Below are 27,794 nucleotides of genomic sequence, written 5' to 3'. Positions count from 1 at the left end.
CCCCAAAAAAGCCCACAAGAACCCTCAGGAACCCCAAACCCCCCCGTGATGACCCTGTGGTGGGTACCGGCTTCGCTGAGGAACTTCTCGCGGTTCTCGGGGCTGCAGTCCTGCTTGCAGGTCTTGACGGCCACCTCGATCTTCTCCCCCTTCTGCCGGGATGGGCGGGAAAAGCGGGAATGGGACACCGGGAATTCGGGATTTGGGATTTGGGATCATGGGGATGGAGAAGGGAAGGGTGGTGGCATCTCAATGGGGTGGAGAAGGGAAGGGTGGTGGGATCTCACTGGGGTTCAGAAGGGAAGGGTGGTGGGATCTCACCGGGGTGGAGAAGGGAAGGGTGGTGGGATCTCACCAGGGTTCAGAAGGGAAGGGTGGTGGGATCTCACCAGGGTTCAGAAGGGAAGGGTGGTGGGATCTCACCAGGGTTCAGAAGGGAAGGGTGGTGGGATCTCACCAGGATGGAGAAGGGAAGGGTGGTGGGATCTCACCAGGGTGGAGAAGGGAAGGGTGGTGGCATCTCACTGGGGTGGTGGACAAGGGAAGGGTGGTGGGATCTCACCAGGGTGGAGAAGGGAAGGGTGGTGGGATCTCAATGGGGTTGAGAATGGAAGGGTGGTGGGATCTCACCAGGGTTTGTGAGAAGGGAAGGGAAGGGTGGTGGGATCTCACCAGGGTTCAGAAGGGAAGGGAAGGTGTGGCATGTCAGTGGGGTTGAGAATGGAAGGGTGGTGGGATCTCACCAGGGTTCAGAAGGGAAGGGTGGTGGGATCTCAATGGGGTGGAGAAGGGAAGGGTGGTGGGATCTCAGCAGGGTTTGTGAGAAGGGAAGGGTGGTGGGATCTCACCGGGATGGACAAGGGAAGGGAAGGGTGGTGGGATCTCACCAGGGTGGAGAAGGGAAGGGTGGTGGGATCTCACCAGGGTGATGGAGAAGGGAAGGGTGGTGGGATCTCACCAGGGTTCAGAAGGGAAGGGTGGTGGGATCTCACCAGGGTGATGGAGAAGGGAAGGGAAGGGTGGTGGGATCTCACCGGGGTTTGTGAGAAGGGAAGGGTGGTGGGATCTCACCAGGGTTTGTGAGAAGGGAAGGGTGGTGGGATCTCACCAGGGTTCAGAAGGGAAGGGTGGTGGGATCTCAGCAGGGTGATGGAGAAGGGAAGGGAAGGGTGGTGGGATCTCACCAGGGTTTGTGAGAAGGGAAGGGTGGTGGGATCTCACCAGGGTTTGTGAGAAGGGAAGGGTGGTGGGATCTCACCAGGGTGGACAATGGAAGGGAACGGTGGTGGGATCTCACCAGGGTTTGTGAGAAGGGAAGGGTGGTGGCATCTCACCAGGGTGGACAATGGAAGGGAAGGGTGGTGGGATCTCACCGGGGTGAAGGGAAGGGTGGTGGCATCTCACCGGGGTGGTGTAGGTGCCCTCGTAGACCTCTCCGAAGAAGCCCTCGCCCAGGATGCGTCCCAGCGTGACGGCGTCGCGGCTGATCCCGAAGTGCTGGACTGGAACGGGAACGGGAACGGGGATGAGGAGATTCCGTGATGGTGGAGATCCACCAGGAATGAGCACCCGGGAGAGGTCCATGGCTACCGGGGCTCTCGGGCCATGAGGATCCATGAGGATCCATGAGGAACCGTGACAACCCATCTCCATCCATGAGGATCCAGGAGGATCCATGGATCCTCCCATCTCCATCCATGAAGATCCATGAAGGATCCATGAGGATCCGAAGATCCATGAGGATCTGTGAGGATCCATGGATTCTGCTCTCTCCATCCGTGAGGATCCGTGAGGATCATTGGGTCCTGGCCTCTCCAAAATTCCCACATGGATCCACAGATCCTCCCATCTCCATCCATGAAGATCCATGAGGATCTGTGAGGATCCATGGATTCTGCTCTCTCCATCCATGAAGATCCATGGATCCTTCCCTCTCCATCATTCCCACCAGGATTCATGGATCCTGCCCTCTCCATCCATGAGGATCCATGGATCCTGCCCTCTCCATCCATGAGGATCCATGAGGATCCATGAGGAGCAGTGACAATCCATCTCCATCCATGATGATCCATGAGGAGCTGTGATGATCCATGGATCCTGCCTTCTCCATCTATGAAGATCCATGGATCCTGCCATCTCCATCATCCCAAGGATCCATGGATCCTGCCCTCTCCATCCATGAAGATCCATGAGGATCCATGGATTCTGCTCTCTCCATCCATGAGGATCCGTGAAGATCCATGGATCCTGCCCTCTCCAAAATTCCCACATGGATCCATGGATCCTCCCATCTCCATCCATGAAGATCCATGAGGATCTGTGAGGATCCATGGATTCTGCTCTCTCCATCCATGAAGATCCATGGAACTTCCAATCTCCAATATTCCCACATGGATCCACAGATCCTCCCATCTCCATCCATGAAGATCCATGAGGAGCTGTGATGATCCATGGATCCTGCCTTCTCCATCCATGAAGATCCATGGATCCTGCCCTCTCCATCATTCCCACAAGGATCCATGGATCCTGCTCTGTCCATCCATGAAGATCCATGAGGAACCATGAGCATCCATGGATCCCCTCATGTCCCTCCATGATGATCCATGAGGAGCTGTGATGATCCATGGATCCTGCCTTCTCCATCATTCCCACATGGATCCATGGATCCTGCCCTCTCCATCCATGAAGATCCATGAGGATCCATGAGGATCCATGAAGATCCACATGGATCTGTGAGGACCCATGGATCCTCCCATAAAAATCCATGAGGATCCATGAGGATCCATGGATCCTCTCCTCTCCATCATCCCAAGGATCCATGGATCTTCCCATCTCCATCATCCCAAGGTTCCAAGGATCCTGCCCTCTCCATCATCCCAAGGATCCATGGATCCTGCCCTCTCCATCATCCCAAGGTTCCATGGATCCTGCCTTCTCCATCATCCCAAGGTTCCAAGGATCCTGTCCTCTCCATCATCCCAAGGATCCATGGATCCTGCCCTCTCCATCATCCCAAGGATCCATGGATCTCCTGAGAGCTCTGCTGAGCCTGGGACGGGAATTTGGGATGGGCAGGAGGAACTGGGACACCTCAGCTGCAGAATTCCCGGTGGGAACCACCTACTTCCAGATCTCGGCCTCGAGGACTCGTCCAGGATTTCCGCGTAAATTTCGGAATCTGGGGGAAAAAACGGGAAACGGGATCAGGAAGCTTGGTGGTCCTCCAGCATCTCCAGAGGGTCTGGAGCTCCCTCAGGATCTTTGGATGCATCCCAACCCTCTGGAGAAGACCTGGGGGTGTCCAGAATTCCTGAATCCCGCCCGGAATGTGTCCGGGATCGGGATGGTGGGAATGGGGATGGACTCACCGCCGCTGCCGCTGTGGGACAGCGTGGAGAGCCTCTGGCCGAGATTCCTGAGGGTGGGAACGGGGTCAGGGATGGAGGGTGAGGAACGGGGTCCCGACCCCGCCATGGGAACGGGAATCCCGGGAAAAGGGGTCGGGATCACTCACGGGGCCGGGATCTGCGGGAGGCTGAGCCTCTTCTCGCGGTCTGCGGGGAGGACGGGGAAAGGTCCGATCCCATCCCAATCCCATCCCATCCCATCCCAATCCCATTCCCATCCCATTCCCATCCCATCCCATCCCAATCCCATCCCAATCCCAATCCCATCCCATCCCAATCCCATTCCCATCCCATTCCCATCCCAATCCCATCCCAATCCCATCCCATCCCAATCCCATCCCATCCCATCCCAATCCCATCCCATCCCAATCCCATCCCATTATCCCCTTCCATCCCAATCCCATCCCAATCCCATCCCATCCCAATCCCCTCCCATTCCCATTCCCATTCCATTCCCATTCCCATTCCCATCCCATTCCAATCCCATCCCATCCCATCCCAATCCCATCCCCATCCCATTCCCAATCCCATCCCAATCCCATCCCATTCCCATCCCATCCCAATCCCATCCCAATCCCATCCCAATCCCATCCCATTCCCATCCCAATCTCATCCCATTCCCATCCCAATCCCATCCCATTCCCATCCCATCCCATCCCATCCCATTCCCATCCCAATCCCATCCCAATCCCATCCCAATCCCATCCCATTCCCATCCCATTCCCATCCCATCCCATCCTCATCCCAATCCCATCCCAATCCCATCCCATCCCCATCCCAATCACATCCCATTCCCATCCCAATCCCATCCCAATCCCATCCCAATCCTATCCCATCCATCCCAATCCCATCCCATTCCCATCCCAATCCCATCCCAATCCCATCCCAATCCCATCCCAATCCCATCCCAATCTCATTCCCATCCATCACCAATCCCATCCCAATCCCATCCCAATCCCATCCCAATCCCATCCATCCCATCCCAATCCCATCCCAATCCCATCCCAATCCCATCCCATCCCATCCCAATCTCATTCCCATCCCATCCCAATCCCATCCCAATCCCATCCCATTCCCATCCCAATCCCATCACAATCCCATCCCAATCCCATTCCCATCCCAATCCCATCCCATTCCCATCCCAATCCCATCCCAATCCCATCACAATCTCATTCCCATCCCAATCCCATCCCATCTCATCCCAATCCCATCCCAGTCTCATTCCCATCCCAATCCCATCCCAATCCCATCCCATCCCATCCCATCCCATCCCATCCCATTCCCATCCCAATCCCATCCCAATCCCATCCCAATCCCATCCCAATCCCATCCCAATCACATCCCTTCCCATCTCATCCCATTATCCCATTATCCCATCCCTCCCATGCCAATCCCATTCCATCCCATGGATTCCATCCCATCCCACCCCATCCCATTAACTCCATGCCATCCCCTGGATCCCATCTCATCCCATTATCCCATCCCATCTCATCCCTTCCCATTCCATCCCATCCCATTACTCCATCCCATTCCCTGGTTCCCATTCCATCCCATCCCATGGATGCTATCCCATGGATCCCATCCCATCCCATCCCATGGATCCCACCCCATCCCCTGGATCCCACCCCATGGATCCCATCTCATGGATCCCACCCCATCCCCTGGATCCCATCCTCTGGATCCCATCCCAATCCCATCCCATTGAACCCATCCCATCCCAATCCCATCTCATGGATCCCACCCCAATCCCATTATCCCATTGTCCCATTATCCCATCCCATTATCCCATCCCATCCCATTATCCCAACCCATTGATCCCACCCCATTGATCTCATCCATTTCCATGATCCCATCCCATGATCTCATCCCATCCCATCCCATGGATCCCAATCTCATCCCATCCCACTGAACCCATCCCATTCCACCCCATCCCATTATCCCATCTCATCACATCCCATCCCATTATCCCAACCCATCAATTCCATCCCATTGATCCCATCCCATTATCCCTTTTTCCTATCCCATCCCATTATCCCATTCCATTATCCCATTCCCTTATCCCATCCCATTATCCCATCCCAATCCCATCCCATTATCCCAACCCATGGATCCCATTAATCCCATTGATCCCATTAATCCCATTGATCCCATTATCCCATCCCATCCCATCCCATCCCATCCCACCCCATCCCATCCCATCCCATCTTATCCCATCCCATCCCATCCCATTATCCCATCCCATCCCATCCCATCCCATTATCCCATCCCCTGGATCCCATCCCATGGACCCATCCCATGGATCCCATCCCAATATCCCATCCCATTATCCGATCACCCATTATCCCAATATCCCACCCCAATCCCATCATCCCACCGGGCCCCATTCCCACCTTTCCTGGGGAAGGCCATCAGCGATGTCTCCGTTCCCCCCTGGAGCCGGCAGTACCCGTCGATGAGGTCGGCCATGTTCTCCGCCTCGGCCAGCGACGACGTCCGGATCGACAGCGACTGGGAATGCCGGGATGGGAACACGGGATCGGGGTCACCCCTTCTCCCTGATCCCAGGATTCCATAACCACCCTTCCCAGGATTCCATGACACCCAGGATGGTCCCAAAGCATTCCCGGGCTGGGGACATGGGATTGCGGCCACCCCTTCTCCTTAATCCCATCCCGCCAATCCCATGGATGGGGGTCACCCCTTCACCCCAATCCCATCCCATGGATCGGGGTCACCCCTTCTGCCCCATCCATCCCATGGATCGGGGTCACCCCTTCTGCCCCATCCATCCCATGGATCGGGGTCACCCCTTCTCCCTAATCCCATCCACCCCATCCCATGGATTGGGGTCACCCCTTCTGCCCGATCCCATCCCATCATCCCATGGATCGGGGTCACCCCTTCTCCCTGATCCCAGGATTCCATAACCACCCTTCCCAGGATTCCATGACACCCAGGATGGTCCCAAAGCATTCCCGGACTGGGGACATGGGATTGGGGCCACCCCTTCTCCCTAATCCCATCCACCCCATCCCATGGATTGGGGTCACCCCTTCTGCCCCATCCCATCCCATCATCCCATGGATTGGGGCCACCCCTTCTGCCCCATCCATCGCATGGATCGGGGTCACCCCTTCTCCCTGATCCCAGGATTCCATAACCACCCTTCCCAGGATTCCATGACACCCAGGATGGTCCCAAAGCATTCCCGGGATGGGGACATGGGATTGGGGCCACCCCTTCTCCTTAATCCCATCCACTCCATCCCATGGATTGGGGTCACCCCTTCTGCCCCATCCATCCCATGGATTGGGGTCACCCCTTCCCCCCAATCCCATCCACTCCATCCCATGGATTGGGGTCACCCCTTCACCCCAATCTCATCCCATGGATCGGGGTCACCCCTTCTCCCTGATCCCATCCACTCCATCCCATGGATCGGGGTCACTCCTTCAGCCTGATGCCATCCCATGGATTGGGGTCACCCCTTCTGCCCGATCCCATCCCATCATCCCATGGATCGGGGTCACCCCTTCTCCCTAATCCCATCCACCCCATCCCATGGATTGGGGTCACCCCTTCTGCCCCATCCATCCCATGGATTGGGGTCACCCCTTCCCCCCAATCCCATCCCGCCCATCCCATGGATTGGGGTCACCCCTTCTCCTTAATCCCATCCCGCCCATCCCATGGATCAGGGTCACTCCTTCAGCCTGATGCCATCCCATGGATTGGGGTCACCCCCTCTCCCTGATCCCATCCCGCCCATCCCATGGATGGGGGTCATCCCTTCTCCCCAATCCCATCCCATGGATCGGGTCACCCTTCTCCCTGATCCCAGGATTCCATAACCACCCTTCCCAGGATTCCATGACACCCAGGATGGTCCCAAAGCATTCCTGGGCTGGAGACATGGGATTGCGGCCACCCCTTCTCCTTAATCCCATCCACTCCATCCCATGGATTGGGGTCACCCCTTCTCCCCCATCCCATCCCATGGATCGGGGTCACCCCTTCACCCCAATCTCATCCCATGGATCGGGGTCACCCCTTCTGCCGATCCCATCCCATGGATTGGGGTCACCCCTTCTCCCTGATCCCATCCACTCCATCCCATGGATCGGGGTCACCCCTTCTGCCCCATCCATCCCATGGATCGGGGTCATCCCTTCACCCTGATCTCATCCCATGGATCGGGGCCACCCCTTCTCCCTAATCCCATCCACCCCATCCCATGGATTGGGGTCACCCCTTCTGCCCAATCTCATCCCATGGATCGGGGTCACCCCTTCTCCCTGATCCCAGTATTCCATAACCACCCTTCCCAGGATTCCATGACACCCAGGATGGTCCCAAAGCATTCCCGGGATGGGGACATGGGACTGGGGCCACCCCTTCTCCTGATCCCATCCCACCATCCCATGGATTGGGGTCATCCCTTCTGCCCCATCCATCCCATGGATTGGGGTCACCCCCTCTCCCTGATCCCATCCCGCCCATCCCATGGATGGGGGTCATCCCTTCTCCCCAATCCCAATTTTCCATAACCACCCCTCCCAGTATTCCATGAGCACCAGGATAACAGCCAAGATATGGGAATATGGGATATGGGATATGGGATAGGGGATATGGGATATGGGATATGGGATATGGGATATGGGATATGGGATATGGGATATGGGATATGGGATAGGGGGATATGGATATGGGATGTGGGATGTGATACGGATATGGTATGAGATAGGGGATGTGGGATCTGGGATCTGGGATATGGGATATGGGATGGATGTGGGGTATGGGATATGGGATATGGGATATGGGACGGATATGGGATATGGGATTGGGATATGAGGATATGGGATATGGGATATGGGATATGGGATATGGGATGTGGGATAGGGGATGTGGGATATGTGGGATATGGGATATGGGATAGGGGATATGGGATATGGGATGTGGGATATGGGATGTGGGATATGGGATGTGGGATATGGGATATGGGATGTGGGATAGGGGATATGGGATATGGGATGTGGGATATGGGGTATGGGATATGGGACAGGGGATATGGGATATGGGATGTGGGATATGGGATATGGGATATGGGATGTGGGATGTGGGATATGGGATATGGGATATGGGATATGGCATTCCCAGGAATTGTCCCCCAGCTCCTCACCGGTGGGGTCCCGCCCAGCCCCAGCTGCAGCAGGGCCTGTCCATCCTCCGTGGTGGAGCACCGGATGGATTTGATATCCCGGAATTCCGCCAGGCAGGTGGGCTGGGAAGGGGGGAATTCATCGGGAATTTGATCCGTGGGAGGTTTCACCCCCGACCCCACAGTGGGAGTTCCCAATTCCCAGTCCGGAATTCCCACCTTGGTGTCCGTGCTGGTGACCTGGCGGATGCCCTTGGGGCCGATCACCAGGTCCACGGTGATGTTCCATCCTTGCTGGGGGCAGCAGGAGAAGGAGCGGGATTTGGGATGAGGGGCATTCCCAAAGGTCAGGCTCCATCCCAATCCACCTCCATAAAATCCCAACCCCGCCCTCATCCCATCTCCAGCTTGCCCCATCCTATTCCATCATCATCTGCCATGTCTGTTCCAAATGTGTCCTGTATCCCATCCCATCCCATCCCGTATCCCACACCCCACATCCCACATCCCCTATCCCCTGTTTCATATCCCATATTCCCAATCCTATGTCCCACATCCCCTATTCCACATCCTACATCCCATATCCCACATCCCCTATCCCATATCCCACATCCCATATCCCATATCCCATATCCCACATCCCCTATCCCATATCCCACATCCCCTATCCCATATCCCATATCCCACATCCCATATCCCATATCCCATATCCCACATCCCACATCCCATATCCCATATCCCACATCCCATATCCCTTTATCCCTTTATCCCATTATCCCATTATCATAACATTGCATTATCCCATTATCCCATATTCCATTATGCCATATCCCACATCCCATATCCCAAATCCCCTTGTACCTTATCCCATATCCCATACCCCATATCCCATTACCCCATTATCCCACGGATCCCAAATCCCAGGGGCGTCGCCATCAGGAACATCCTGGTGGCCTCTCCTCTCCACATCCCACATCCCACATCCCACATCCCACATCCCATATCCCATATCCCATATCCCATATCCCATATCCCATATCCCATATCCCATATCCCCTATCCCATATCCCACATCCCATATCCCATATCCCCTATCCCATATCCCCTATCCCATATCCCATATCCCCAATCCCATATCCCACATCCCACATCCCATATCCCATATCCCATATCCCATATCCCACATCCCACATCCCATATCCCATATCCCGTATCCCACATCCCATATCCCCTATCCCATATCCCACATCCCATATCCCACATCCCATATCCCATATCCCACATCCCATATCCCATATCCCACATCCCATATCCCATATCCCACATCCCACATCCCATATCCCATATCCCATATCCCCTATCCCACATCCCCTATCCCACATCCCATATCCCATATCCCATATCCCATATCCCATATCCCCAATCCCATATCCCCAATCCCATATCCCATTTCCCATATCCCACATTCCCAATCCCATATCCCATATCCCATATCCCATATCCCATACCCCATATCCCATATCCCATATCCCATATCCCATATCCCATATCCCATATCCCCAATCCCATACCCCATTTCCCATATCCCACATCCCATATCCCACATTCCCAATCCCATATCCCACATTCCCATTTCCGGGCACTCACGACGAGCTGGCATCGGAAGCTCTCCTGGTCGATGGGGGCGAAGGTGCTCAGGGTGTGCAGGAATTTCAGGATGCACTCCTCCTCCCGCAGCAGCGCGTACTGCTGGAACGTCTGCTGGATCATCTTCCGCAGCTGCCGCGGCTGACGGGACAACACCGGGACATCGGGAACAGGAATGGGAACACCGGGATCAGGGTTGGGATATGGGAATAGCAGGATGGACACGGCGTTGGATACGGGACCGGGCATTGGATATAGGAACATCGAGATGGACACGGTGTTGAGTTTGGGAACACTGGGATGGGGCCAGTTTGGGATACGGGAACACCAGGATGGGGGCGGTGTTGGGTATGGGAGCACTGGGATTGGGGTGAAGTTGGCCAGGGTGTGCAGGAATTTCAGGATGCACTCCTCCTCCCGCAGCAGCGCGTACTGCTGGAACGTCTGCTGGATCATCTTCCGCAGCTGCCGCGGCTGACGGGACAACACCGGGACATCGGGAACAGGAATGGGAACACCGGGATCAGGGCTGGGATATGGGAACGGGGCGTTGGATATGGGAACGGTGGGATGGACATGGTGTTGGGTTTGGGAATGCCAGGACGGAGGAGGTGTGGTGTACAGGAACAGGGCATTCGATATAGGAACAGCAGGATGGACATGGTGTTGGGTTTGGTTACACTGGGATGGGGCCAGTTTGGGATATGGGAACACCGGGATAGGGGCTGTGTTGATTATGGGAACACTGGGATGAGGGCGAAGGCGTACTGCTGGAACATCTGCTGGATCATCTTCTGCAGCTGCCGTGGCTGACGAGACAACACTGGGACACCGGGATCGGGAACGGGAACGCCGGGATTGGGGTGAAGTGGGGTACGGGAATAGCGGGATGGTCACGGTGTTGGATATGGAAACACTGGGATGGGGGCAGTGTCGCATACAGGAACAGTGGGATACGGGAATAGTGGGATGGACATAGTGTTGGTTACGGGAATGGGGCATTGGATTTGGGAACAGTGGGATGGACATGGTGTTGGGTTTGGGAACGCCAGGATGGACGTAGTGTTGGGTTTGGGAATGCTGGGATTGGGGTGCTGTGGGGTATGGGAACAGCAGGATGGACATGGTGTTGGGTTTGGTTACACTGGGATGGGGCCAGTTTGGGATATGGGAACACCGGGATAGGGGCTGTGTTGATTATGGGAACACTGGGATGAGGGCGAAGGCGTACTGCTGGAACATCTGCTGGATCATCTTCTGCAGCTGCCGTGGCTGACGAGACAACACTGGGACACCGGGATCGGGAACGGGAACGCCGGGATTGGGGTGAAGTGGGGTACGGGAATAGCGGGATGGACACGGTGTTGGATATGGAAACACTGGGATGGGGGCAGTGTCGCATGCAGGAACAGTGGGATGGGGCGGTGTGGGATACGGGAATAGTGGGATGGACATAGTGTTGGTTACGGGAATGGGGCATTGGATTTGGGAACAGTGGGATGGACATGGTGTTTGGTTTGGGAACGCCAGGATGGAGGTAGTGTTGGGTTTGGGAATGCTGGGATTGGGGTGCTGTGGGGTATGGGAACAGCAGGATGGACATGATGTTGGATTTAGGAACACCAGGATCAGGGCAGATTGGAGTATGGGAATGGTGGGATGGGGATGGGGTGGGATATGGGAACAGAGCATTGTATTTGGGAATGGCAGGATGGACACGGTGTTGAGTTTGGGAACCCTGGGATGGGGCGGTGTGGGATACGGGAATAGTGGGATGGACATAGTGTTGGTTACGGGAATGGGGCATTGGATTTGGGAACAGTGGGATGGACATGGTGTTTGGTTTGGGAATGCCAGGATGGACGTAGTGTTGGGTTTGGGAATGCTGGGATTGGGGTGCTGTGGGGTATGGGAACAGCAGGAGGGGCACGGTGTTGGGTTTGGTAACACTGGGATGGGGCCAGTTTGGGATATGGGAACACCGGGATAGGGGCTGTGTTGATTATGGGAACACTGGGATGAGGGCGAAGGCGTGCTGCTGGAACATCTGCTGGATCATCTTCTGCAGCTGCCGTGGCTGACGAGACAACACTGGGACACCGGGATCGGGAACGGGAACGCCGGGATTGGGGTGAAGTGGGGTACTGGAATAGTGGGATGGACACGGGGTTGGATATGGAAACACTGGGATGGGGGCAGTGTCGCATACAGGAACAGTAGGATGGGGCGAAGTGGGATACGGGAATAGTGGGATGGACATAGTGCTGGTTACGGGAATGGGGCATTGGATTTGGGAACAGTGGGATGGACATGGTGTTGGGTTTGGGAACGCCAGGATGGAGGTAGTGTTGGGTTTGGGAATGCTGGGATTGGGGTGCTGTGGGGTATGGGAACAGCAGGATGGACACGGTGTTGGATTTAGGAACACCAGGATCAGGGCAGATTGGAGTATGGGAATGGTGGGATGGGGATGGGGTGGGATATGGGAACAGAGCATTGTATTTGGGAATGGCAGGATGGACACGGTGTTGGGTTTGGGAACACTGGGATGGGGCCAGTTTGGGATATGGGAACACCGGGATAGGGGCTGTGTTGATTATGGGAACACTGGGATGAGGGCGAAGGCGTGCTGCTGGAACATCTGCTGGATCATCTTCTGCAGCTGCCGTGGCTGACGAGACAACACTGGGACACCGGGATTGGGGTGAAGTGGGGTACGGGAATAGCGGGATGGACACGGTGTTGGATATGGAAACACTGGGATGGGGGCAGTGTCGCATGCAGGAACAGTGGGATACGGGAATAGTGGGATGGACATAGTGTTGGTTACGGGAATGGGGCATTGGATTTGGGAACAGTGGGATGGACATGGTGTTTGGTTTGGGAACGCCAGGATGGAGGTAGTGTTGGGCTTGGGAATGCTGGGATTGGGGTGCTGTGGGGTATGGGAACAGCAGGATGGACACGGTGTTGGGTTTGATAACACTGGGATGGGGCCAGTTTGGGATATGGGAACACCGGGATAAGGGCTGTGTTGATTATGGGAACACTGGGATGAGGGCGAAGGCGTGCTGCTGGAACATCTGCTGGATCATCTTCTGCAGCTGCCGTGGCTGACGAGACAACACTGGGACACCGGGATTGGGAACGGGAACGCCGGGATTGGGGTGAAGTGGGGTACGGGAATAGCGGGATGGACATAGTGTTGGATATGGGAACACTGGGATGGGGGCAGTGTCGCATACAGGAACAGTGGGATACGGGAATAGTGGGATGGACATAGCGTTGGTTACAGGAATGGAGCATTGGATTTGGGAACAGTGGGATGGACACGGTGTTGGATATGGAAACACTGGGATGGGGGCAGTGTCGCATGCAGGAACAGTGGGATGGGGCGGTGTGGGATACGGGAATAGTGGGATGGACATAGTGTTGGTTATGGGAATGGGGCATTGGATTTGGGAACAGTGGGATGGACATGGTGTTGGGTTTGGGAACGCCAGGATGGACGTAGTGTTGGGTTTGGGAATGCTGGGATTGGGGTGCTGTGGGGTATGGGAACAGCAGGATGGACACGGTGTTGGGTTTGGTTACACTGGGATGGGGCCAGTTTGGGATATGGGAACACCGGGATAGGGGCTGTGTTGATTATGGGAACACTGGGATGAGGGCGAAGGCGTGCTGCTGGAACATCTGCTGGATCATCTTCTGCAGCTGCCGTGGCTGACGAGACAACACTGGGACACCGGGATTGGGGTGAAGTGGGTACGGGAATAGCGGGATGGACACGGTGTTAGATATGGAAACACTGGGATAGGGCAGTGTCGCATACAGGAACAGTGGGATGGGGTGGTGTGGGATGGACATAGTGTTGGTTACGGGAATGGGGCATTGGATTTGGGAACAGTGGGATGGACACGGTGTTGGGTTTGGGAACGCCAGGATGGACGTAGTGTTGGGTTTGGGAATGCTGGGATTGGGGTGCTGTGGGGTATGGGAACAGCAGGAGGGACACGGTGTTGGATTTAGGAACACCAGGATCAGGGCAGATTGGAGTATGGGAATGGTGGGATGGGGATGGGGTGGGATATGGGAACAGAGCATTGTATTTGGGAATGGCAGGATGGACACGGTGTTGGGTTTGGGAACACTGGGATTGGGGTGTTGCCGGGTACAGGAATGCTGGGACAGGGACGGGACGGGTTATGGGAATGGCGGGATCAGGGCAGTGCTGGGATATGGGAACGGAGCGTTGGATTTGGGAACGGTGGGATGGAGGCAGTGTGGGATATGGGAACGGGGTGTTGGATACGGGAACGGCGGCATGGACACGGTGTTGGGTTTGGAAACGCTGGGATGGAGCCAGTGTTGGATATGGGAACACCAAGTTGGATGTGGAGTCAAGCACAGGAACTACAGGATTGGGATGGGGTGGAGCATGGGAATAGCGAGATGGACACGGTGTTGGATACAGGAATGGGGCATTGGATATAGGAACAGTGGGATGGGCACGGTGTTGAGTTTGGGAACACTGGGATGGACATGGTGTTGGATACAGGAATGGGGCATTGGATATAGGAACAGTGGGATGGGCACGGTGTTGAGTTTGGGAACACTGGGATGGAGGCAGTGTGGGGTACAGGAACACTGGGATGGACACGGTGTTGGGTTTGGGAACACTGGGATGGACGTGGTGTTGGATACAGGAAAGGAGCATTGGATATAGGAACACTGGGATGGACATGGTGTTGGATACAGGAATGGGGCATTGGATATAGGAACAGTGGGATGGACACGGTGTTGAGTTTGGGAACCCCGGGATGGAGGTGGTGTGAGGTACAGGAACACTGGGATGGACACGGTGTTGGGTTTGGGAATGCTGGGATGGGGATGGTGTTGGATTTGGGAACACTGGGATTGGGGTGATGTGGGGTATAGGAACACCAGGATCGGGATGGGGTAGGGTATGGGAACAGCAGGATGGACACGGTGTTGGATATGGGAATGGGGCGTTGGGTATGGGAACAGCGGGATGGACACGGTGTTGGGTTTGGGAACACTGGGATGGACATGGTGTTGGATACAGGAATGGGGCATTGGATATAGGAACAGTGGGATGGACACGGTGTTGAGTTTGGGAACCCCGGGATGGAGGTGGTGTGAGGTACAGGAACACTGGGATGGACACGGTGTTGGGTTTGGGAATGCTGGATGGGGATGGTGTTGGATTTGGGAACACTGGGATTGGGGTGATGTGGGGTATGGGAACATCAGGATTGGGATGGGGTAGGGTATGGGAATAGCAGGATGGACACGGTGTTGGATATGGGAATGGGGCGTTGGGTATGGGAACAGTGGGATGGACACGGTGTTGGGTATGGGAACACTGGGATGGACATGGTGTTGGATACAGGAATGGGGCATTGGATATAGGAACAGTGGGATGGACATGGTGTTGTATACAGGAATGGGGCATTGGATATAGGAACACTGGGATGGACATGGTGTTGGATACAGGAATGGAGCATTGGATATAGGAACAGTGGGATGGACACGGTGTTGGGTTTGGGAACACTGGGATGGACATGGTGTTGGATACAGGAATGGGGCATTGGATATAGGAACACTGGGATGGACATGGTGTTGGATACAGGAATGGAGCATTGGATATAGGAACAGTGGGATGGACACGGTGTTGGGTTTGGGAACACTGGGATGGACATGGTGTTGGATACAGGAATGGGGCACTGGATATAGGAACACTGGGATGGACATGGTGTTGGATACAGGAATGGAGCATTGGGTATGGGAACAGCGGGATGGACACGGTGTTGGGTTTGGGAACACTGGGATGGACATGGTGTTGGATACAGGAATGGGGCATTGGATTAGGGAATGGCAGGATGGACGCGGTGTTGGCTTTGGGAATGCTGGGATTGGGGTGCTGTGGGGTACAGGAACACCGGGATGGGGATGGGATGGGGTACGGGAACACCGGGATTGGGGCAGGGTGGGGTGTGGGAACACCGGGATGGGGATGGTGTGGGATATGGGAACGGGGCATTGGATATGGGAACACCAGGATGGGAGTGGACACGTGGACATAGGAGCTGTGGGGGGTGGGGGCACAGGGACACGGGGATGCACTTGGACACATAGGGGACACACAGACACACGGACACACGGACACGTGGACACACACACAGACACACAGACACACAGGGACACACAGACACACAGACACACAGACACACAGGGACACACAGGGACACAAGGATACGAACACCATGGACACACTGACACATGGACACGCAGGCACAGATGGACACATGGACACACACAGACACACGGACACGTGGACACACAGACACACAGGGACACACGGACACGAACACCATGGACACACTGACACAGATGGACACATGGACACGCATGGACACATGGCACACAGGGACACACAGGGATACATGGACACACACATGGACACAGGGACACACAGGGACGCATGGACACATGGACACGTGGACACACAGACACACAGGGACACACAAGGAGACACAGACACATGGACACACGGACACATGTGGACACAGAGGGATACATGGACACACGGACACACATGGACACACAGACACACAGGGACACACACAGGGGACATACAGAGACACACAGAGGGACACACAGACACACACACGGACACAGGGACACACGGACACACAAGGAGATAGGGATACACGGACACACAGGGACACACGGACACACAGGGACACACACAGGGACACACGGACATACAGACAAAGATGGACACACAGACACATGGACACACAGGGAGATAGGGATACATGGACACATGGACACACATGGACACACAGGGACACACAGGGACACACAGGGACACACAGGGACACATGGACACACAGGGACACACAGAGACACACGGACATACAGACAAAGATGGACACACAGACACATGGACACACAGGGACACGCAGAGGGACACAGACAAGGACACACACAGACACACATGGACACACGGACACACAAGGAGACACACATGGACACAGGGACACACACACACAGACGCACAGGGACACACATGGACATGGACACACAGACACACAGGTGGACACTCACATGGACACACAGACACACGGACCCAGAGGGATACATGGACACACGGACACACATGAACACATGGACACACAGGGACACACACAGGGGACACACAGGGGACATACAGGGGACATACATGGACACACAGAGGGACACACAGACACACATGGACACACGGACACATGGACACACATGGACATACGGACACCATGGGCATACAGAGACACACAGAGGGACACACAGACACACACATGGACACAGGGACACATGGACACACAAGGAGATAGGGATACATGGACACACAGGGACACACAGGGACACACAGGGACACACGGACATACAGACAAAGATGGACACACAGACACATGGACACACAAGGAGATAGGGATACATGGACACACGGACACACATGGACACACGGACACACAGGGACACACAGGGACACACAGGGACACACGGACACACAGGGACACACAGGGACACGGACATACAGACAAAGATGGACACACAGACACATGCACACACAGGGACACGCAGAGGGACACAGACAAGAACACACACAGACACACATGGACACACGGACACACAAGGAGACACGGACACAGGCACACAGACACATGGACGCACAGGGACACACATGCACATGGACACACAGACACACAGGTGGACACTCACATGGACACACGGACACACGGACACCTGGACACACACAGGGGCGTGGTCACACGTGTCCCAGGTGCCACAGCCGTGCCACACCCAGGTGTCCCTCACCTTGAGGTTCTCCAGCATCTGGCTGGGGAAGAACAGGTCCAGCCCCACCTCCTTCCTGCAGCGGGACAGAGAATCCCGGGAATGTCAGCGGGAATTGCCAGAACAGCCGGGAGGGGAGCGGGGATGAGGAGAGGCGCGAGGATGAGGAGGATGATGAAGATGAAGAGGATGAGGAATAGCAGGAGGATGAGGAAGAAGATGAGAAGATGAGGGAGGATGAGGAGCATCAGGAGGATGATGAAGATGAGGAGAGTGAGGAGGATAACGAGGATGAGGAGGATGAGGAGGATGAGGAGCTGCAGGAGGATGAGGAAGAAGATGAGAGAGATGAGGAGAATGAGGAGGATGAGGAGAATGAGGAAGATGAGGAGGATGAGGAGAATGAGGAGGATGAAGAGGATGAGGAGTAGCAGGAGAATGAGGAGGAAGATAAGGAAGATGAGGAGGATGAGGAAAATGAGAATGAGAAGGATGAAGAGGTGAGGAGGATGATGAAGATGAGAAGGATGAGGAATTGCAGGAGGATGATGAAGATGAGGAGGAGGAAGATGAGGAGGATGAGGAGCATCAGGAGGATGAAGAGTAGCAGGAGGATGATAATGAAGATGAGGAGGATGAAGAGGATGATGAAGATGAGGAGGATGAGGAATTGCAGGAGAATGACGAAGATGAGGAAAATGAGGAGAGATGAAATAAGAAGAGAGAGGATGAATGAAGATGAGGGAATGAGAGGAGATGAAGATGAGAGGATGAGGGAGAGAAGATGAGATGAGGGGATGAGAGCATAGGATGAAGATGAGGATGAATGAAGATAGGGGAATGAGGAGGGGATGAGATGAGAGATGATGAGATGAAGAGCAGGATGAGAGGATGAGGAGAATGATGAAGATGAGGAGGATGAGGAGAATGAGGAGGATGAGGAAGATGAGAGCTGGAGGATGAGGAGTAGCAGCATGAGGAGGATGAGGAGTAGCAGGAGGAGGATGAGGAGAATGATGAAGATGAGGAGGATGAGGAATGGCAGGAGGATGAGGAGGAAGATAAGGAAGATGAGGAGTATGATGAAGATGAGGAAGATGAGAAGATTGAGGAGTAGCAGGAGGATGATGAAGAGGATGAGGAAGATGAGGACGATGAGGAAGAAGATAAGGAAGATGAGGAGGGTGAGGAGGATGAGGAGGATGAGGAGGATGAAGAGGATGATGAAGATGAGGAGGATAAGGAGAATGAAGAGGATGAGGAGGATGATGAAGATGTGGAGGATGAAGAGTAGCAGGAGACTGAGGAGGAAGATAAGGAAGAAGAGGAGGATGAGGAGTAACAGGAGGAGGATGAGGAGGATGAGGAGTAGCAGAAGGAGGATAATGAAGATGAGGAAGGTGATGAAGATGATGAGGATAAGGAGGATGAGGAGCTGCAGGAGGATGAGGAGGATGAGGAGGATGATGAAGATGAGGAGGATGAGGAGTAGCAGGAGGATGAAGAGGAAGATAAGGAAGATGAGGAGGATGAGGTGGGTGGGGAGGATGATGAAGATGAGGATGAGGAGGATGAGGAGAATGAGGAAGATGAGGAGCTGCAGGAGGATGAGGAGGATGATGAAGATGAGGAGGATGAGTAGCAGGAGGAGGATGAGTAGGATGATGAGTAGCAGAAGTATGATGAAGATGTGGAGGATGAGGAAGATGAGAAGGATGAGGAAGATGAGGAGGATGAGGAAGATGAGGAGGATGAGGAGCTGCAGGAGGATGATGAAGATTGTGAGGACGAGGAGAATGATGAAGATGAGGAGGATGATGAAGATGAAGAGGGTAAGGAGTAGCAGGAAAAAGATGAGGAGGATGAGGAGGGTGATGAAGATGATGAGGAAGGCCCTCAGCAGTTCCCCAGCCCCAGGGTCGGGCGGTGGCTCCGGGCTGGACTCACTCCAGGAACTCGAAGTTGGATTTCTTGTCCAGCGCGTTCTGGGGCATGTCCTTGTAGAACCTCCTGGGGACAGGGACACGGTCTGTGACACATGGCACCATGGCACCATGTCCCCATGTCCATCCATGTCCCCATGTCCATGTCCTTGTAGAACCTCCTGGGGACAGGGACATGGGGACACAGTCTGTGACACATGGCACCACGGCACCATGTCCCCATGTCCATCCATGTCCTCATGTCCTTGTAGAACCTCCTGGGGACAGGGACAGGGACACGGTCTGTGACACATGGCACCATGGCACCATGTCCCCATGTCCCCACATCCCCCATGTCCTTGTAGAACCTCCTGGGGACAGGGACACGGGGACACCGCCCTGTGACACATGGCACCACGGCACCATGTCCCCATGTCCATCCATGTCCCCATGTCCTTGTAGAACCTCCTGGGGACAGGGACAGGGACATGGGGACACCACCCTGTGACACATGGCACCACGGCACCATGTCCTCATGTCCCCATGTCCTTGTAGAACCTCCTGGGGACAGGGACATGGGGACACGGTCCATGACACATGGCACCATGGCACCATGGCACCATGTCCTCATGTCCTCATGTCCCCATGTCCTTGTAGAACCTCCTGGGGACAGGGACAGGGACACGGTCCATGACACACGGCACCATGTCCCCATGTCCTCATGTCCCTCCATGTCCATGTCCCCATGTCCTTGTAGAACCTCCTGGGGACAGGGACAGGGACACGGTCTGTGACACATGGCACCATGGCACCATGTCCCCATGTCCATCCATGTCCCCATGTCCCCATGTCCCCATGTCCTTGTAGAACCTCCTGGGGACAGGGACAGGGACACGGTCCGTGACACATGGCACCATGGCACCATGTCCCCATGTCCATCCATGTCCCCATGTCCATGTCCCCTCATGTCCCTCCATGTCCCCATGTCCTCATGTCCCCATGTCCTTGTAGAACCTCCTGGGGACAGGGACAGGGACATGGGGACACCACCCTGTGACACATGGCACCATGTCCCCATGTCCGTCCATGTCCTTGTAGAACCTCCTGGGGACAGGGACATGGGACACCACCCTGTGACACATGGCACCATGGCACCATGTCCCTCCATGTCCCCCCATGTCCCCACATCCCCCATGTCCTTGTAGAACCTCCTGGGGACAGGGACACGGTCCGTGACACATGGCACCATGTCCCCATGTGTCCCATGTCCCCATGTCCCTCCATGTCTCCATGCCCCTCCACGTCCTTCCATGCCCCCACATTTCCCATGTCCTCCATGTCCCTCATGGCCCCCACTTCCCTCCATGTCTCTATGTCCCCCGTGTCCCTCCATGACCCCATGTCCCTCCATGTCTCCATGTCCCTCCACATCCTTCCATGTCCCCACATTTCCCATGTCCCCCATGTCCCTCCATGTCCCCGTGTCATTCCATGTCCCTCATGGCCCCCATGTCCCCCCATGTCTCCATGTCCCTCCATGTCCCCCATGTCCCCGTGTCCCTCCATGTCCCTCCATGTCCCTCATGGCCCCCATGTCCCCCCATGTCCCCGTGTCCCTCCATGTCCCCACCACGTTCCCCACCTCTCCATGCCCTCCATGTTCTCCATGTCCCCATGTCCCTCCATGTCCCCCATGTCCCCATGTCCCTCCATGTCCCCCCAGTCCCCACATCCCTCCATGTCTCCATGTCCCCACCATGTGCCCCACCTCTCCATGTCCCCCATGTCTCCATGTCTTTCCATGTCCCTCATGTCCCCCATGTCCCTCCATGTCCCCCATGTCCCTCCATGTCCCTCCATGTCCCCATGACCCCCTTGCCTCCATGTCCCCAGGTCCCCCATGTCCCTCCGTGTCCCCATATCCCTCCATGTCCCCATATCCCTCCATGTCCCCATATCCCTCCATGTCCCCATGCCCCCCATGTCCCTCCAAGTCCCCCATGTCCCTCCATGTCCTTCATGTCCCCACATCCCTCCTTGTCCCCACATCCCTCCATGTACCCCTGTCCCCACATCCCCCATGTCTCCGTGTCCCTCCATGTCTCCATGTCCCCACCACGTGCCCCACCTCTCCATGTCCCCATGTCCCCCATGTCCCCATGTCCCCATGTCCATGTCCCCACGTCCCTCCATGTCCCCACATCCCTCCATGTCCTTCCATGTTCCTCATGTCCTCCATGTCCCTCCATGTCCCCATGTCCCTCCATGTCCCCATGTCCCTCCATGTCTCCATGTCCCCACCACGTGCCCCACCTCTCCATGTCCCCATGTCCCCCACATCCTCCCATGTCCCTCCATGTCCCCCATGTCCCCCCATGTCCTCCATGCCCCCCCCGTCCCAATGTCCCTCCATGTCCCCCACCTCTTTCTATGTCCCCATGTCCCCATGTCCATGTCCCCACATCCCTCCATGTCCTTCCATGTTCCTCATGTCCCCATGTCCCTCCATGTCCCCATGTCCCTCCATGTCCCCATGTCCCCATGTCCTTCCTTGTCCCCCATGTCCCCACATCCCTCCATGTCCCTTCATGTCTCCATGTCCCCACCACGTGCCCCACCTCTCCATGTCCCCATGTCCCTCCATGTCCCCCAGGTCCTCCTGCCACCCCCAAAGGAGCTGGAACTTCCCTCCCCAAACCTAAAGGACAGAATGACACAGGGACACACGGGGACAAGGGACACAGGGACAGGGGGACATGGGTACAAAAAGACACAGGGACACAAGGACAGAAGGACACAGGGACAGAAGGACACACGGGGACAAGGGACACAGGGACAGGGGACACGGGTACAAAAAGACACAGGGACACCAGGACAGAAGGACACAAAGACACAGGGACAGAGGGACACATGGGGACAGGGGGACACCAGGCCAGGGGACACATGGGGACACGTGAGGACACTGGGCCAGGGGACACATGGGGACAAGGGGACACAGGGGACACAAGGAGACAGGGGACACAGGCCAGGGGACACATGGGGACAAGGGGACACAAGGGAACAAGGAGACACAGGGACACAAAGGGACACAGCGCCAGGGGACACATGGGGACAAGGGGGCACAGGGGACACAAGGAGACAGGGGACACAGGCCAGGGGACACATGGGGACAAGGGGACACCGGGCCAAGGGATACATGAGGACAAGGGGACACAAAGACACAGGGACAAACAGGGGGACAAAGGACAGAAGAACACAGGGACAGCAGGACACATGGGGACATGGGGACACCGGGACAGGGGACACGGGGACACGGGGACACAAGACAGAGGTTCACGGGGACAGAGGGACACAGGGGGTCAAGGGGACACAGGGACAGAAAGACAGAGGGACACGCAGAGGGACAAAAGGACAGAAGGACACGGGTTCACAGGGACATGTGGGGACACAAGGGCAGGGGACACATGGGGACATGAGGGGACACAGGGACACAAAGGGACAGGAGGGGACATGAGGGAACAGGAGGGGACACCAGGGGACACAAAGGGACACCAGGGGACATGAGGGGACACAAGGGACAGTGCCTGAGCTGGAGGCAGCCCAGCTGCAGCACCAGGGACACAAAGGTGACAGGGACAAAGTGACACAGGGACATAATGGGCAGGGGACACCAGGGGACACCAGGGGACATCAGGGGACACCAGGGGACACAGGTGACAGCAGGTGACACGGTACCTGAGCTCGAGGCAGCCCAGCTGCAGCGTCGGGGACACAAGGGGACATTAGGGGACAAAGTGACACAGAGACACGGGGACAGGGGACACCAGGGGACACAAAGGGACACCAGGGGACACCAGGGGACACAGGTGACACCAGGGGACACAGGTGACACCAGGTGACACCGTACCTGAGCTCAAGGCAGCCCAGCTGCAGCGTTGGGGACACAAGGGGACAAAATGACACAAAGACACAGGGACAGGGGACACCAGGGCACACCAGGGCACACCAGGGGACACCGGGGGACATTAGGGGACACCAGGGGACACCAGGGGACAGCAGGTGACATGGTACCTGAGCTCGAGGCAGCCCAGATGCAGCACCAGGGACACAGAGTCACAGGACAAAGTGACACAGAGAAATAAGGGGACACCACGGGACACCAAGGGACACCAGGGGACATCAGGGGACACAGGTGACACCAGGGGACACTGCACCTGAGCTCGAGGCAGCCCAGCTGCAGTGCCAGGGACACCAGGGTGACAGGGTCAGAGTGACACAGGGACAAAATGACACAGAGACACAAGGGGCAAGGGACACGGGGGACAGCAGGGGACAGCAGAGAACACAAAGGGACACCAGGGGACACCAGGTGACACCGTACCTGAGCTCGAGGCAGCCCAGCTGCAGCGCCAGGGACACAAGGGGACAGAGTGACACAGAGACACAGGGACAGGGGACACCAGGGGACACAAGGGGACACCAGGGGACACCAGGGGACACCAGGGGACACCAGGGGACACCAAGGGACACAGGTGACAGGGTACCTGAGCTCGAGGCAGCCCAGCTGCAGCGCCATGCCCTCGCTGACCTTGCTGGCGTAGCTCTGCATGTACTCACTGCGGAGCTGGGGACAGCGGGGACAGTTGGGGACACCCGGGGACACCCAGGGACACCCAGGGGACAGTGAGGACACCCAGGGACAATGGGGACACCATGGGGACACCGGGGACAGTGGGAGACACTGGGGACACCCAGGGACACCCGGGGACACCCAGGGGACACCCAGGGACAGTGGGGACAGTGGGGACACCCGGGGACACCCAGGGACACCCAGGGGACACCAAGGAGCAGTGGGGACACCCAGGGACAATGGGGACAGCGGGGACAGTGGGAACACCCAGGGACACCCAGGAGCAGTGGGGACAATGGGGACACTGGGGACACCCAGGGGACACCCAGGGACACCCAGGGACACCCAGGGACACTGGGGGACAGGGCATCACCTCAGGGACAACGGGGACACCTGGGGGACAGCAGGGACAGCAGGGGACACCCAGGGACACCCAGGGGACAATAGGGGATGGCAGGGGAAAGCAGGGGATAGTAGGGACACCAGGGAGACCCAGGGACAGCGCGTCACTGTGGGGACAATGGGGACAATGGGGACAGCAGGGGACAGAGACAGAGATGGTGACAGGCCATCCCTGGATGTCCCTGAACATCCCTGGACATCCCCACTGACCATTCCCACCACCAGGACGGTGCCACCACCGCCACCCCAAGCCTCCAAAACCTCGGGAATTTCCGGAATTTGGAGAATTTGAGAATTCCGGGAATTCTGGGAATTTCGGGAATTCCGGGAATTCCGGGATTTCGGGAATTCGGGGTCTCCCGGAGCAGCCCTGACCTGCTGGTAGAAGTAGAGCAGCGTGGTCCGGTCCTCCTTGAAGCTCTCCATGAAATCCTCGGGCAGGTACCGGATCTGCAGGTCGTACCTGGGGACACCAAACCCCCCCGTGATGCCACCACCGGGGACAACGGGGACAACGGGGACAGTGGGGGCAAAGGGGACAATGTGGGGACAAATGGGGACAATGGGGACAACGGGGAAAGGGACGACAATGGGGACAATGGGGACAGTGGGGGCAAAGGGAACAATGTGGGGACAAATGGGGACAATGGGGACAATGTGGGACAATGTGGGGACAATGTGGGGACAATGGGGATAATGTGAGGACAGTGGGGACAATGTGGGGGAATGGGAGGACAAAGGAGACAATGTGGGGACAAAGAGGACAAAGGGGACAATGTGGGGACAATGGGGACAAAGGGGACAATGTGGGGACAATGTGGGAATAATGTGGGGACAATGGGAACAATGGGGACAAAGGGGACAATGTGGGGACAATGTGGGGACAATGTGGGAACAACGGCAACAATGGGGACATATGGGTAGAATGGGAGGACAAAGGGGACAATGTGGGGACAAAGGGGACAATGGGGACAATGGGGACAATGTGGGGACAATGTGGGGACAACGGTGACAATGGGGACAACGGGGACAAAGGGGACAATGTGGGGACAGTGGGGTCAGTCGGACAAAGGGGACAAGGGGGACAAAGGGGACAATGGGAGGACAGTGGGGACAATGTGGGGAGAATGGGAGGACAAAGGGGACAATGTGGGGACAATGTGGTGACAATGGGGACAATGGGGACAATGTGGGGACAATGTGGGGACAAAGGTGACAATGGGGACCATGGGGACAAAGGGGACAATGTGGAGACAAAGGGGACAATGGGGACAATGGGGACAATGTGGGGACAATGGGACAACGGGGACAAAGGGGACAATGGGAGGACAGTGGGGACAATGTGGGGAGAATGGGAGGACAAAGGGGACAATGTGGGGACAATGTGGTGACAAAGGGGACAATGTGGTGACAACGTGGGGACGACGGGGACAGTGGCGGCACCTCCACTCGGCCTCCAGGTGCAGGCTGTGGTACTTGCGCTGGGCCTGGCCCACGGTGAGCAGCGGGTGCAGCCAGTGCAGCTCGCTGGACTTGACGTGCGTGAGGCGCAGCCCGTAGCACCGGGACAGACGGACGTCCGGCCCGATGCGCCCGCTCTGCAGGATCGAGCGGATCACCTCCTGCGGGGGGACAGGGAAACCCCAGGGATCCGGTGAGGGGGGATCCCGTGGGATCAAATCCTCAGGGGGAAAAAATGCCAGGGATGTGGTGAGGGGAATTCTGTGGGATCAAATCCTTGGGGGAGAAAAAAAAGGAGGGATCAACTCCTGGGGGAAAAAAACCCCAGGGATCCGGTGAGTGGGATTATGTGGGATAAAATCCTTGGGGCAAAAAAAGGAGGGATCGATTCCTGGGGGGGGGGAAACCCCAGGGATCTGGTGAGGAGGGATCCCGTGGGATCAACTGCTGGAGAGGGGGAAAAGATATCAACTCCAGAGGAGGAAAACAGGGATCAATTCCCGAGGGATAAAACCCCAGGGATCTGGTGAGTGGGAATCTGTGGGATCAAATCCTCAGGGAAAAAAAAAGCCAGGGATCTGGTGAGTGTGAATTCTGTGGGATCAAATCCTGAGGGGGAAAAACCCAGGGATCTGGTGAGGGGAATTCTGTGGGATCAAATCCTCAGGGGAAAAAAGCGCCAGGGATCTGGTGAGGGGAGAAAAACCCAGGGATCTGGTGAGTGGGATTCTGTGGGATCAAATCCTCAGGGGAAAAATCCCACAGGAATCTGGTGAGTGGGAATTCTGTGGGATCAAATCCTCAGGGGAGAAAAAAAACCAACAGGGATTCAGTGAGGGGAAAAAAACCCAGGGATTTGGTGAGTGGGATTCTGTGGGATCAAATCCTCAGGAGGGAAAGAACGCCAGGGATCTGGTGAGTGGGAATTCTGTGGGATCAAATCATCAGGGGGAAAAAACCCAACAGGGATTGAATGAGGGGAAAAAAGCCCCAGGGATCTGGTGAGTGGGAATTCTGTGGGATCAAATCCTCCGGGAAAAAAATCCGCCAGGGATGTGGTGAGTGGGAATTCTGTGGGATCAAATCCTCAGGGGAAAAAAAATGCCAGGGATGTGGTGAGGTGAATTCTGTGGGATCAAATCCTGAGGGGAAAAACCCAGGGATGTGGTGAGTGGGAATTCTGTGGGATCAAATACTGGGGGGGAAAAAACCCCAAGGATCTGGTGAGGTGAATTCTGTGGGATCAAATCCTCAGGGGACAAAAAAAACCAACAGGGATTCAGTGAGGGGAAAAAATCCCAGGG

General features: G+C 56.1%; 1 protein-coding gene across 1 annotated transcript in view; it reads right to left on the bottom strand.

The window, feature by feature from the left end:
- The window catches only part of PTK2B (protein tyrosine kinase 2 beta), a 118,419-nt gene that overhangs the window by 52,697 nt on the left and 37,928 nt on the right, over window positions 1–27,794 (bottom strand). The window contains exons 3-16 of the mRNA XM_064710083.1: window positions 26,473–26,651; window positions 25,405–25,492; window positions 24,542–24,621; window positions 20,023–20,085; window positions 18,097–18,151; window positions 10,213–10,353; window positions 8,785–8,859; window positions 8,587–8,688; window positions 5,798–5,915; window positions 3,515–3,554; window positions 3,369–3,415; window positions 3,125–3,178; window positions 1,405–1,502; window positions 68–152 (exon numbers count right to left, since the gene is read on the bottom strand). Coding sequence (XP_064566153.1) covers window positions 68–152; window positions 1,405–1,502; window positions 3,125–3,178; window positions 3,369–3,415; window positions 3,515–3,554; window positions 5,798–5,915; window positions 8,587–8,688; window positions 8,785–8,859; window positions 10,213–10,353; window positions 18,097–18,151; window positions 20,023–20,085; window positions 24,542–24,621; window positions 25,405–25,492; window positions 26,473–26,651 — 1,225 coding nt within the window. The remainder of the gene's footprint in view (window positions 1–67; window positions 153–1,404; window positions 1,503–3,124; window positions 3,179–3,368; window positions 3,416–3,514; window positions 3,555–5,797; window positions 5,916–8,586; window positions 8,689–8,784; window positions 8,860–10,212; window positions 10,354–18,096; window positions 18,152–20,022; window positions 20,086–24,541; window positions 24,622–25,404; window positions 25,493–26,472; window positions 26,652–27,794) is intronic.

This window comes from Zonotrichia leucophrys, chromosome 3, assembly GCF_028769735.1.
Source record: "Zonotrichia leucophrys gambelii isolate GWCS_2022_RI chromosome 3, RI_Zleu_2.0, whole genome shotgun sequence".
Classification (NCBI taxonomy): domain Eukaryota; kingdom Metazoa; phylum Chordata; class Aves; order Passeriformes; family Passerellidae; genus Zonotrichia; species Zonotrichia leucophrys.
This window is presented reverse-complemented; position numbering and strand designations above follow the sequence as displayed.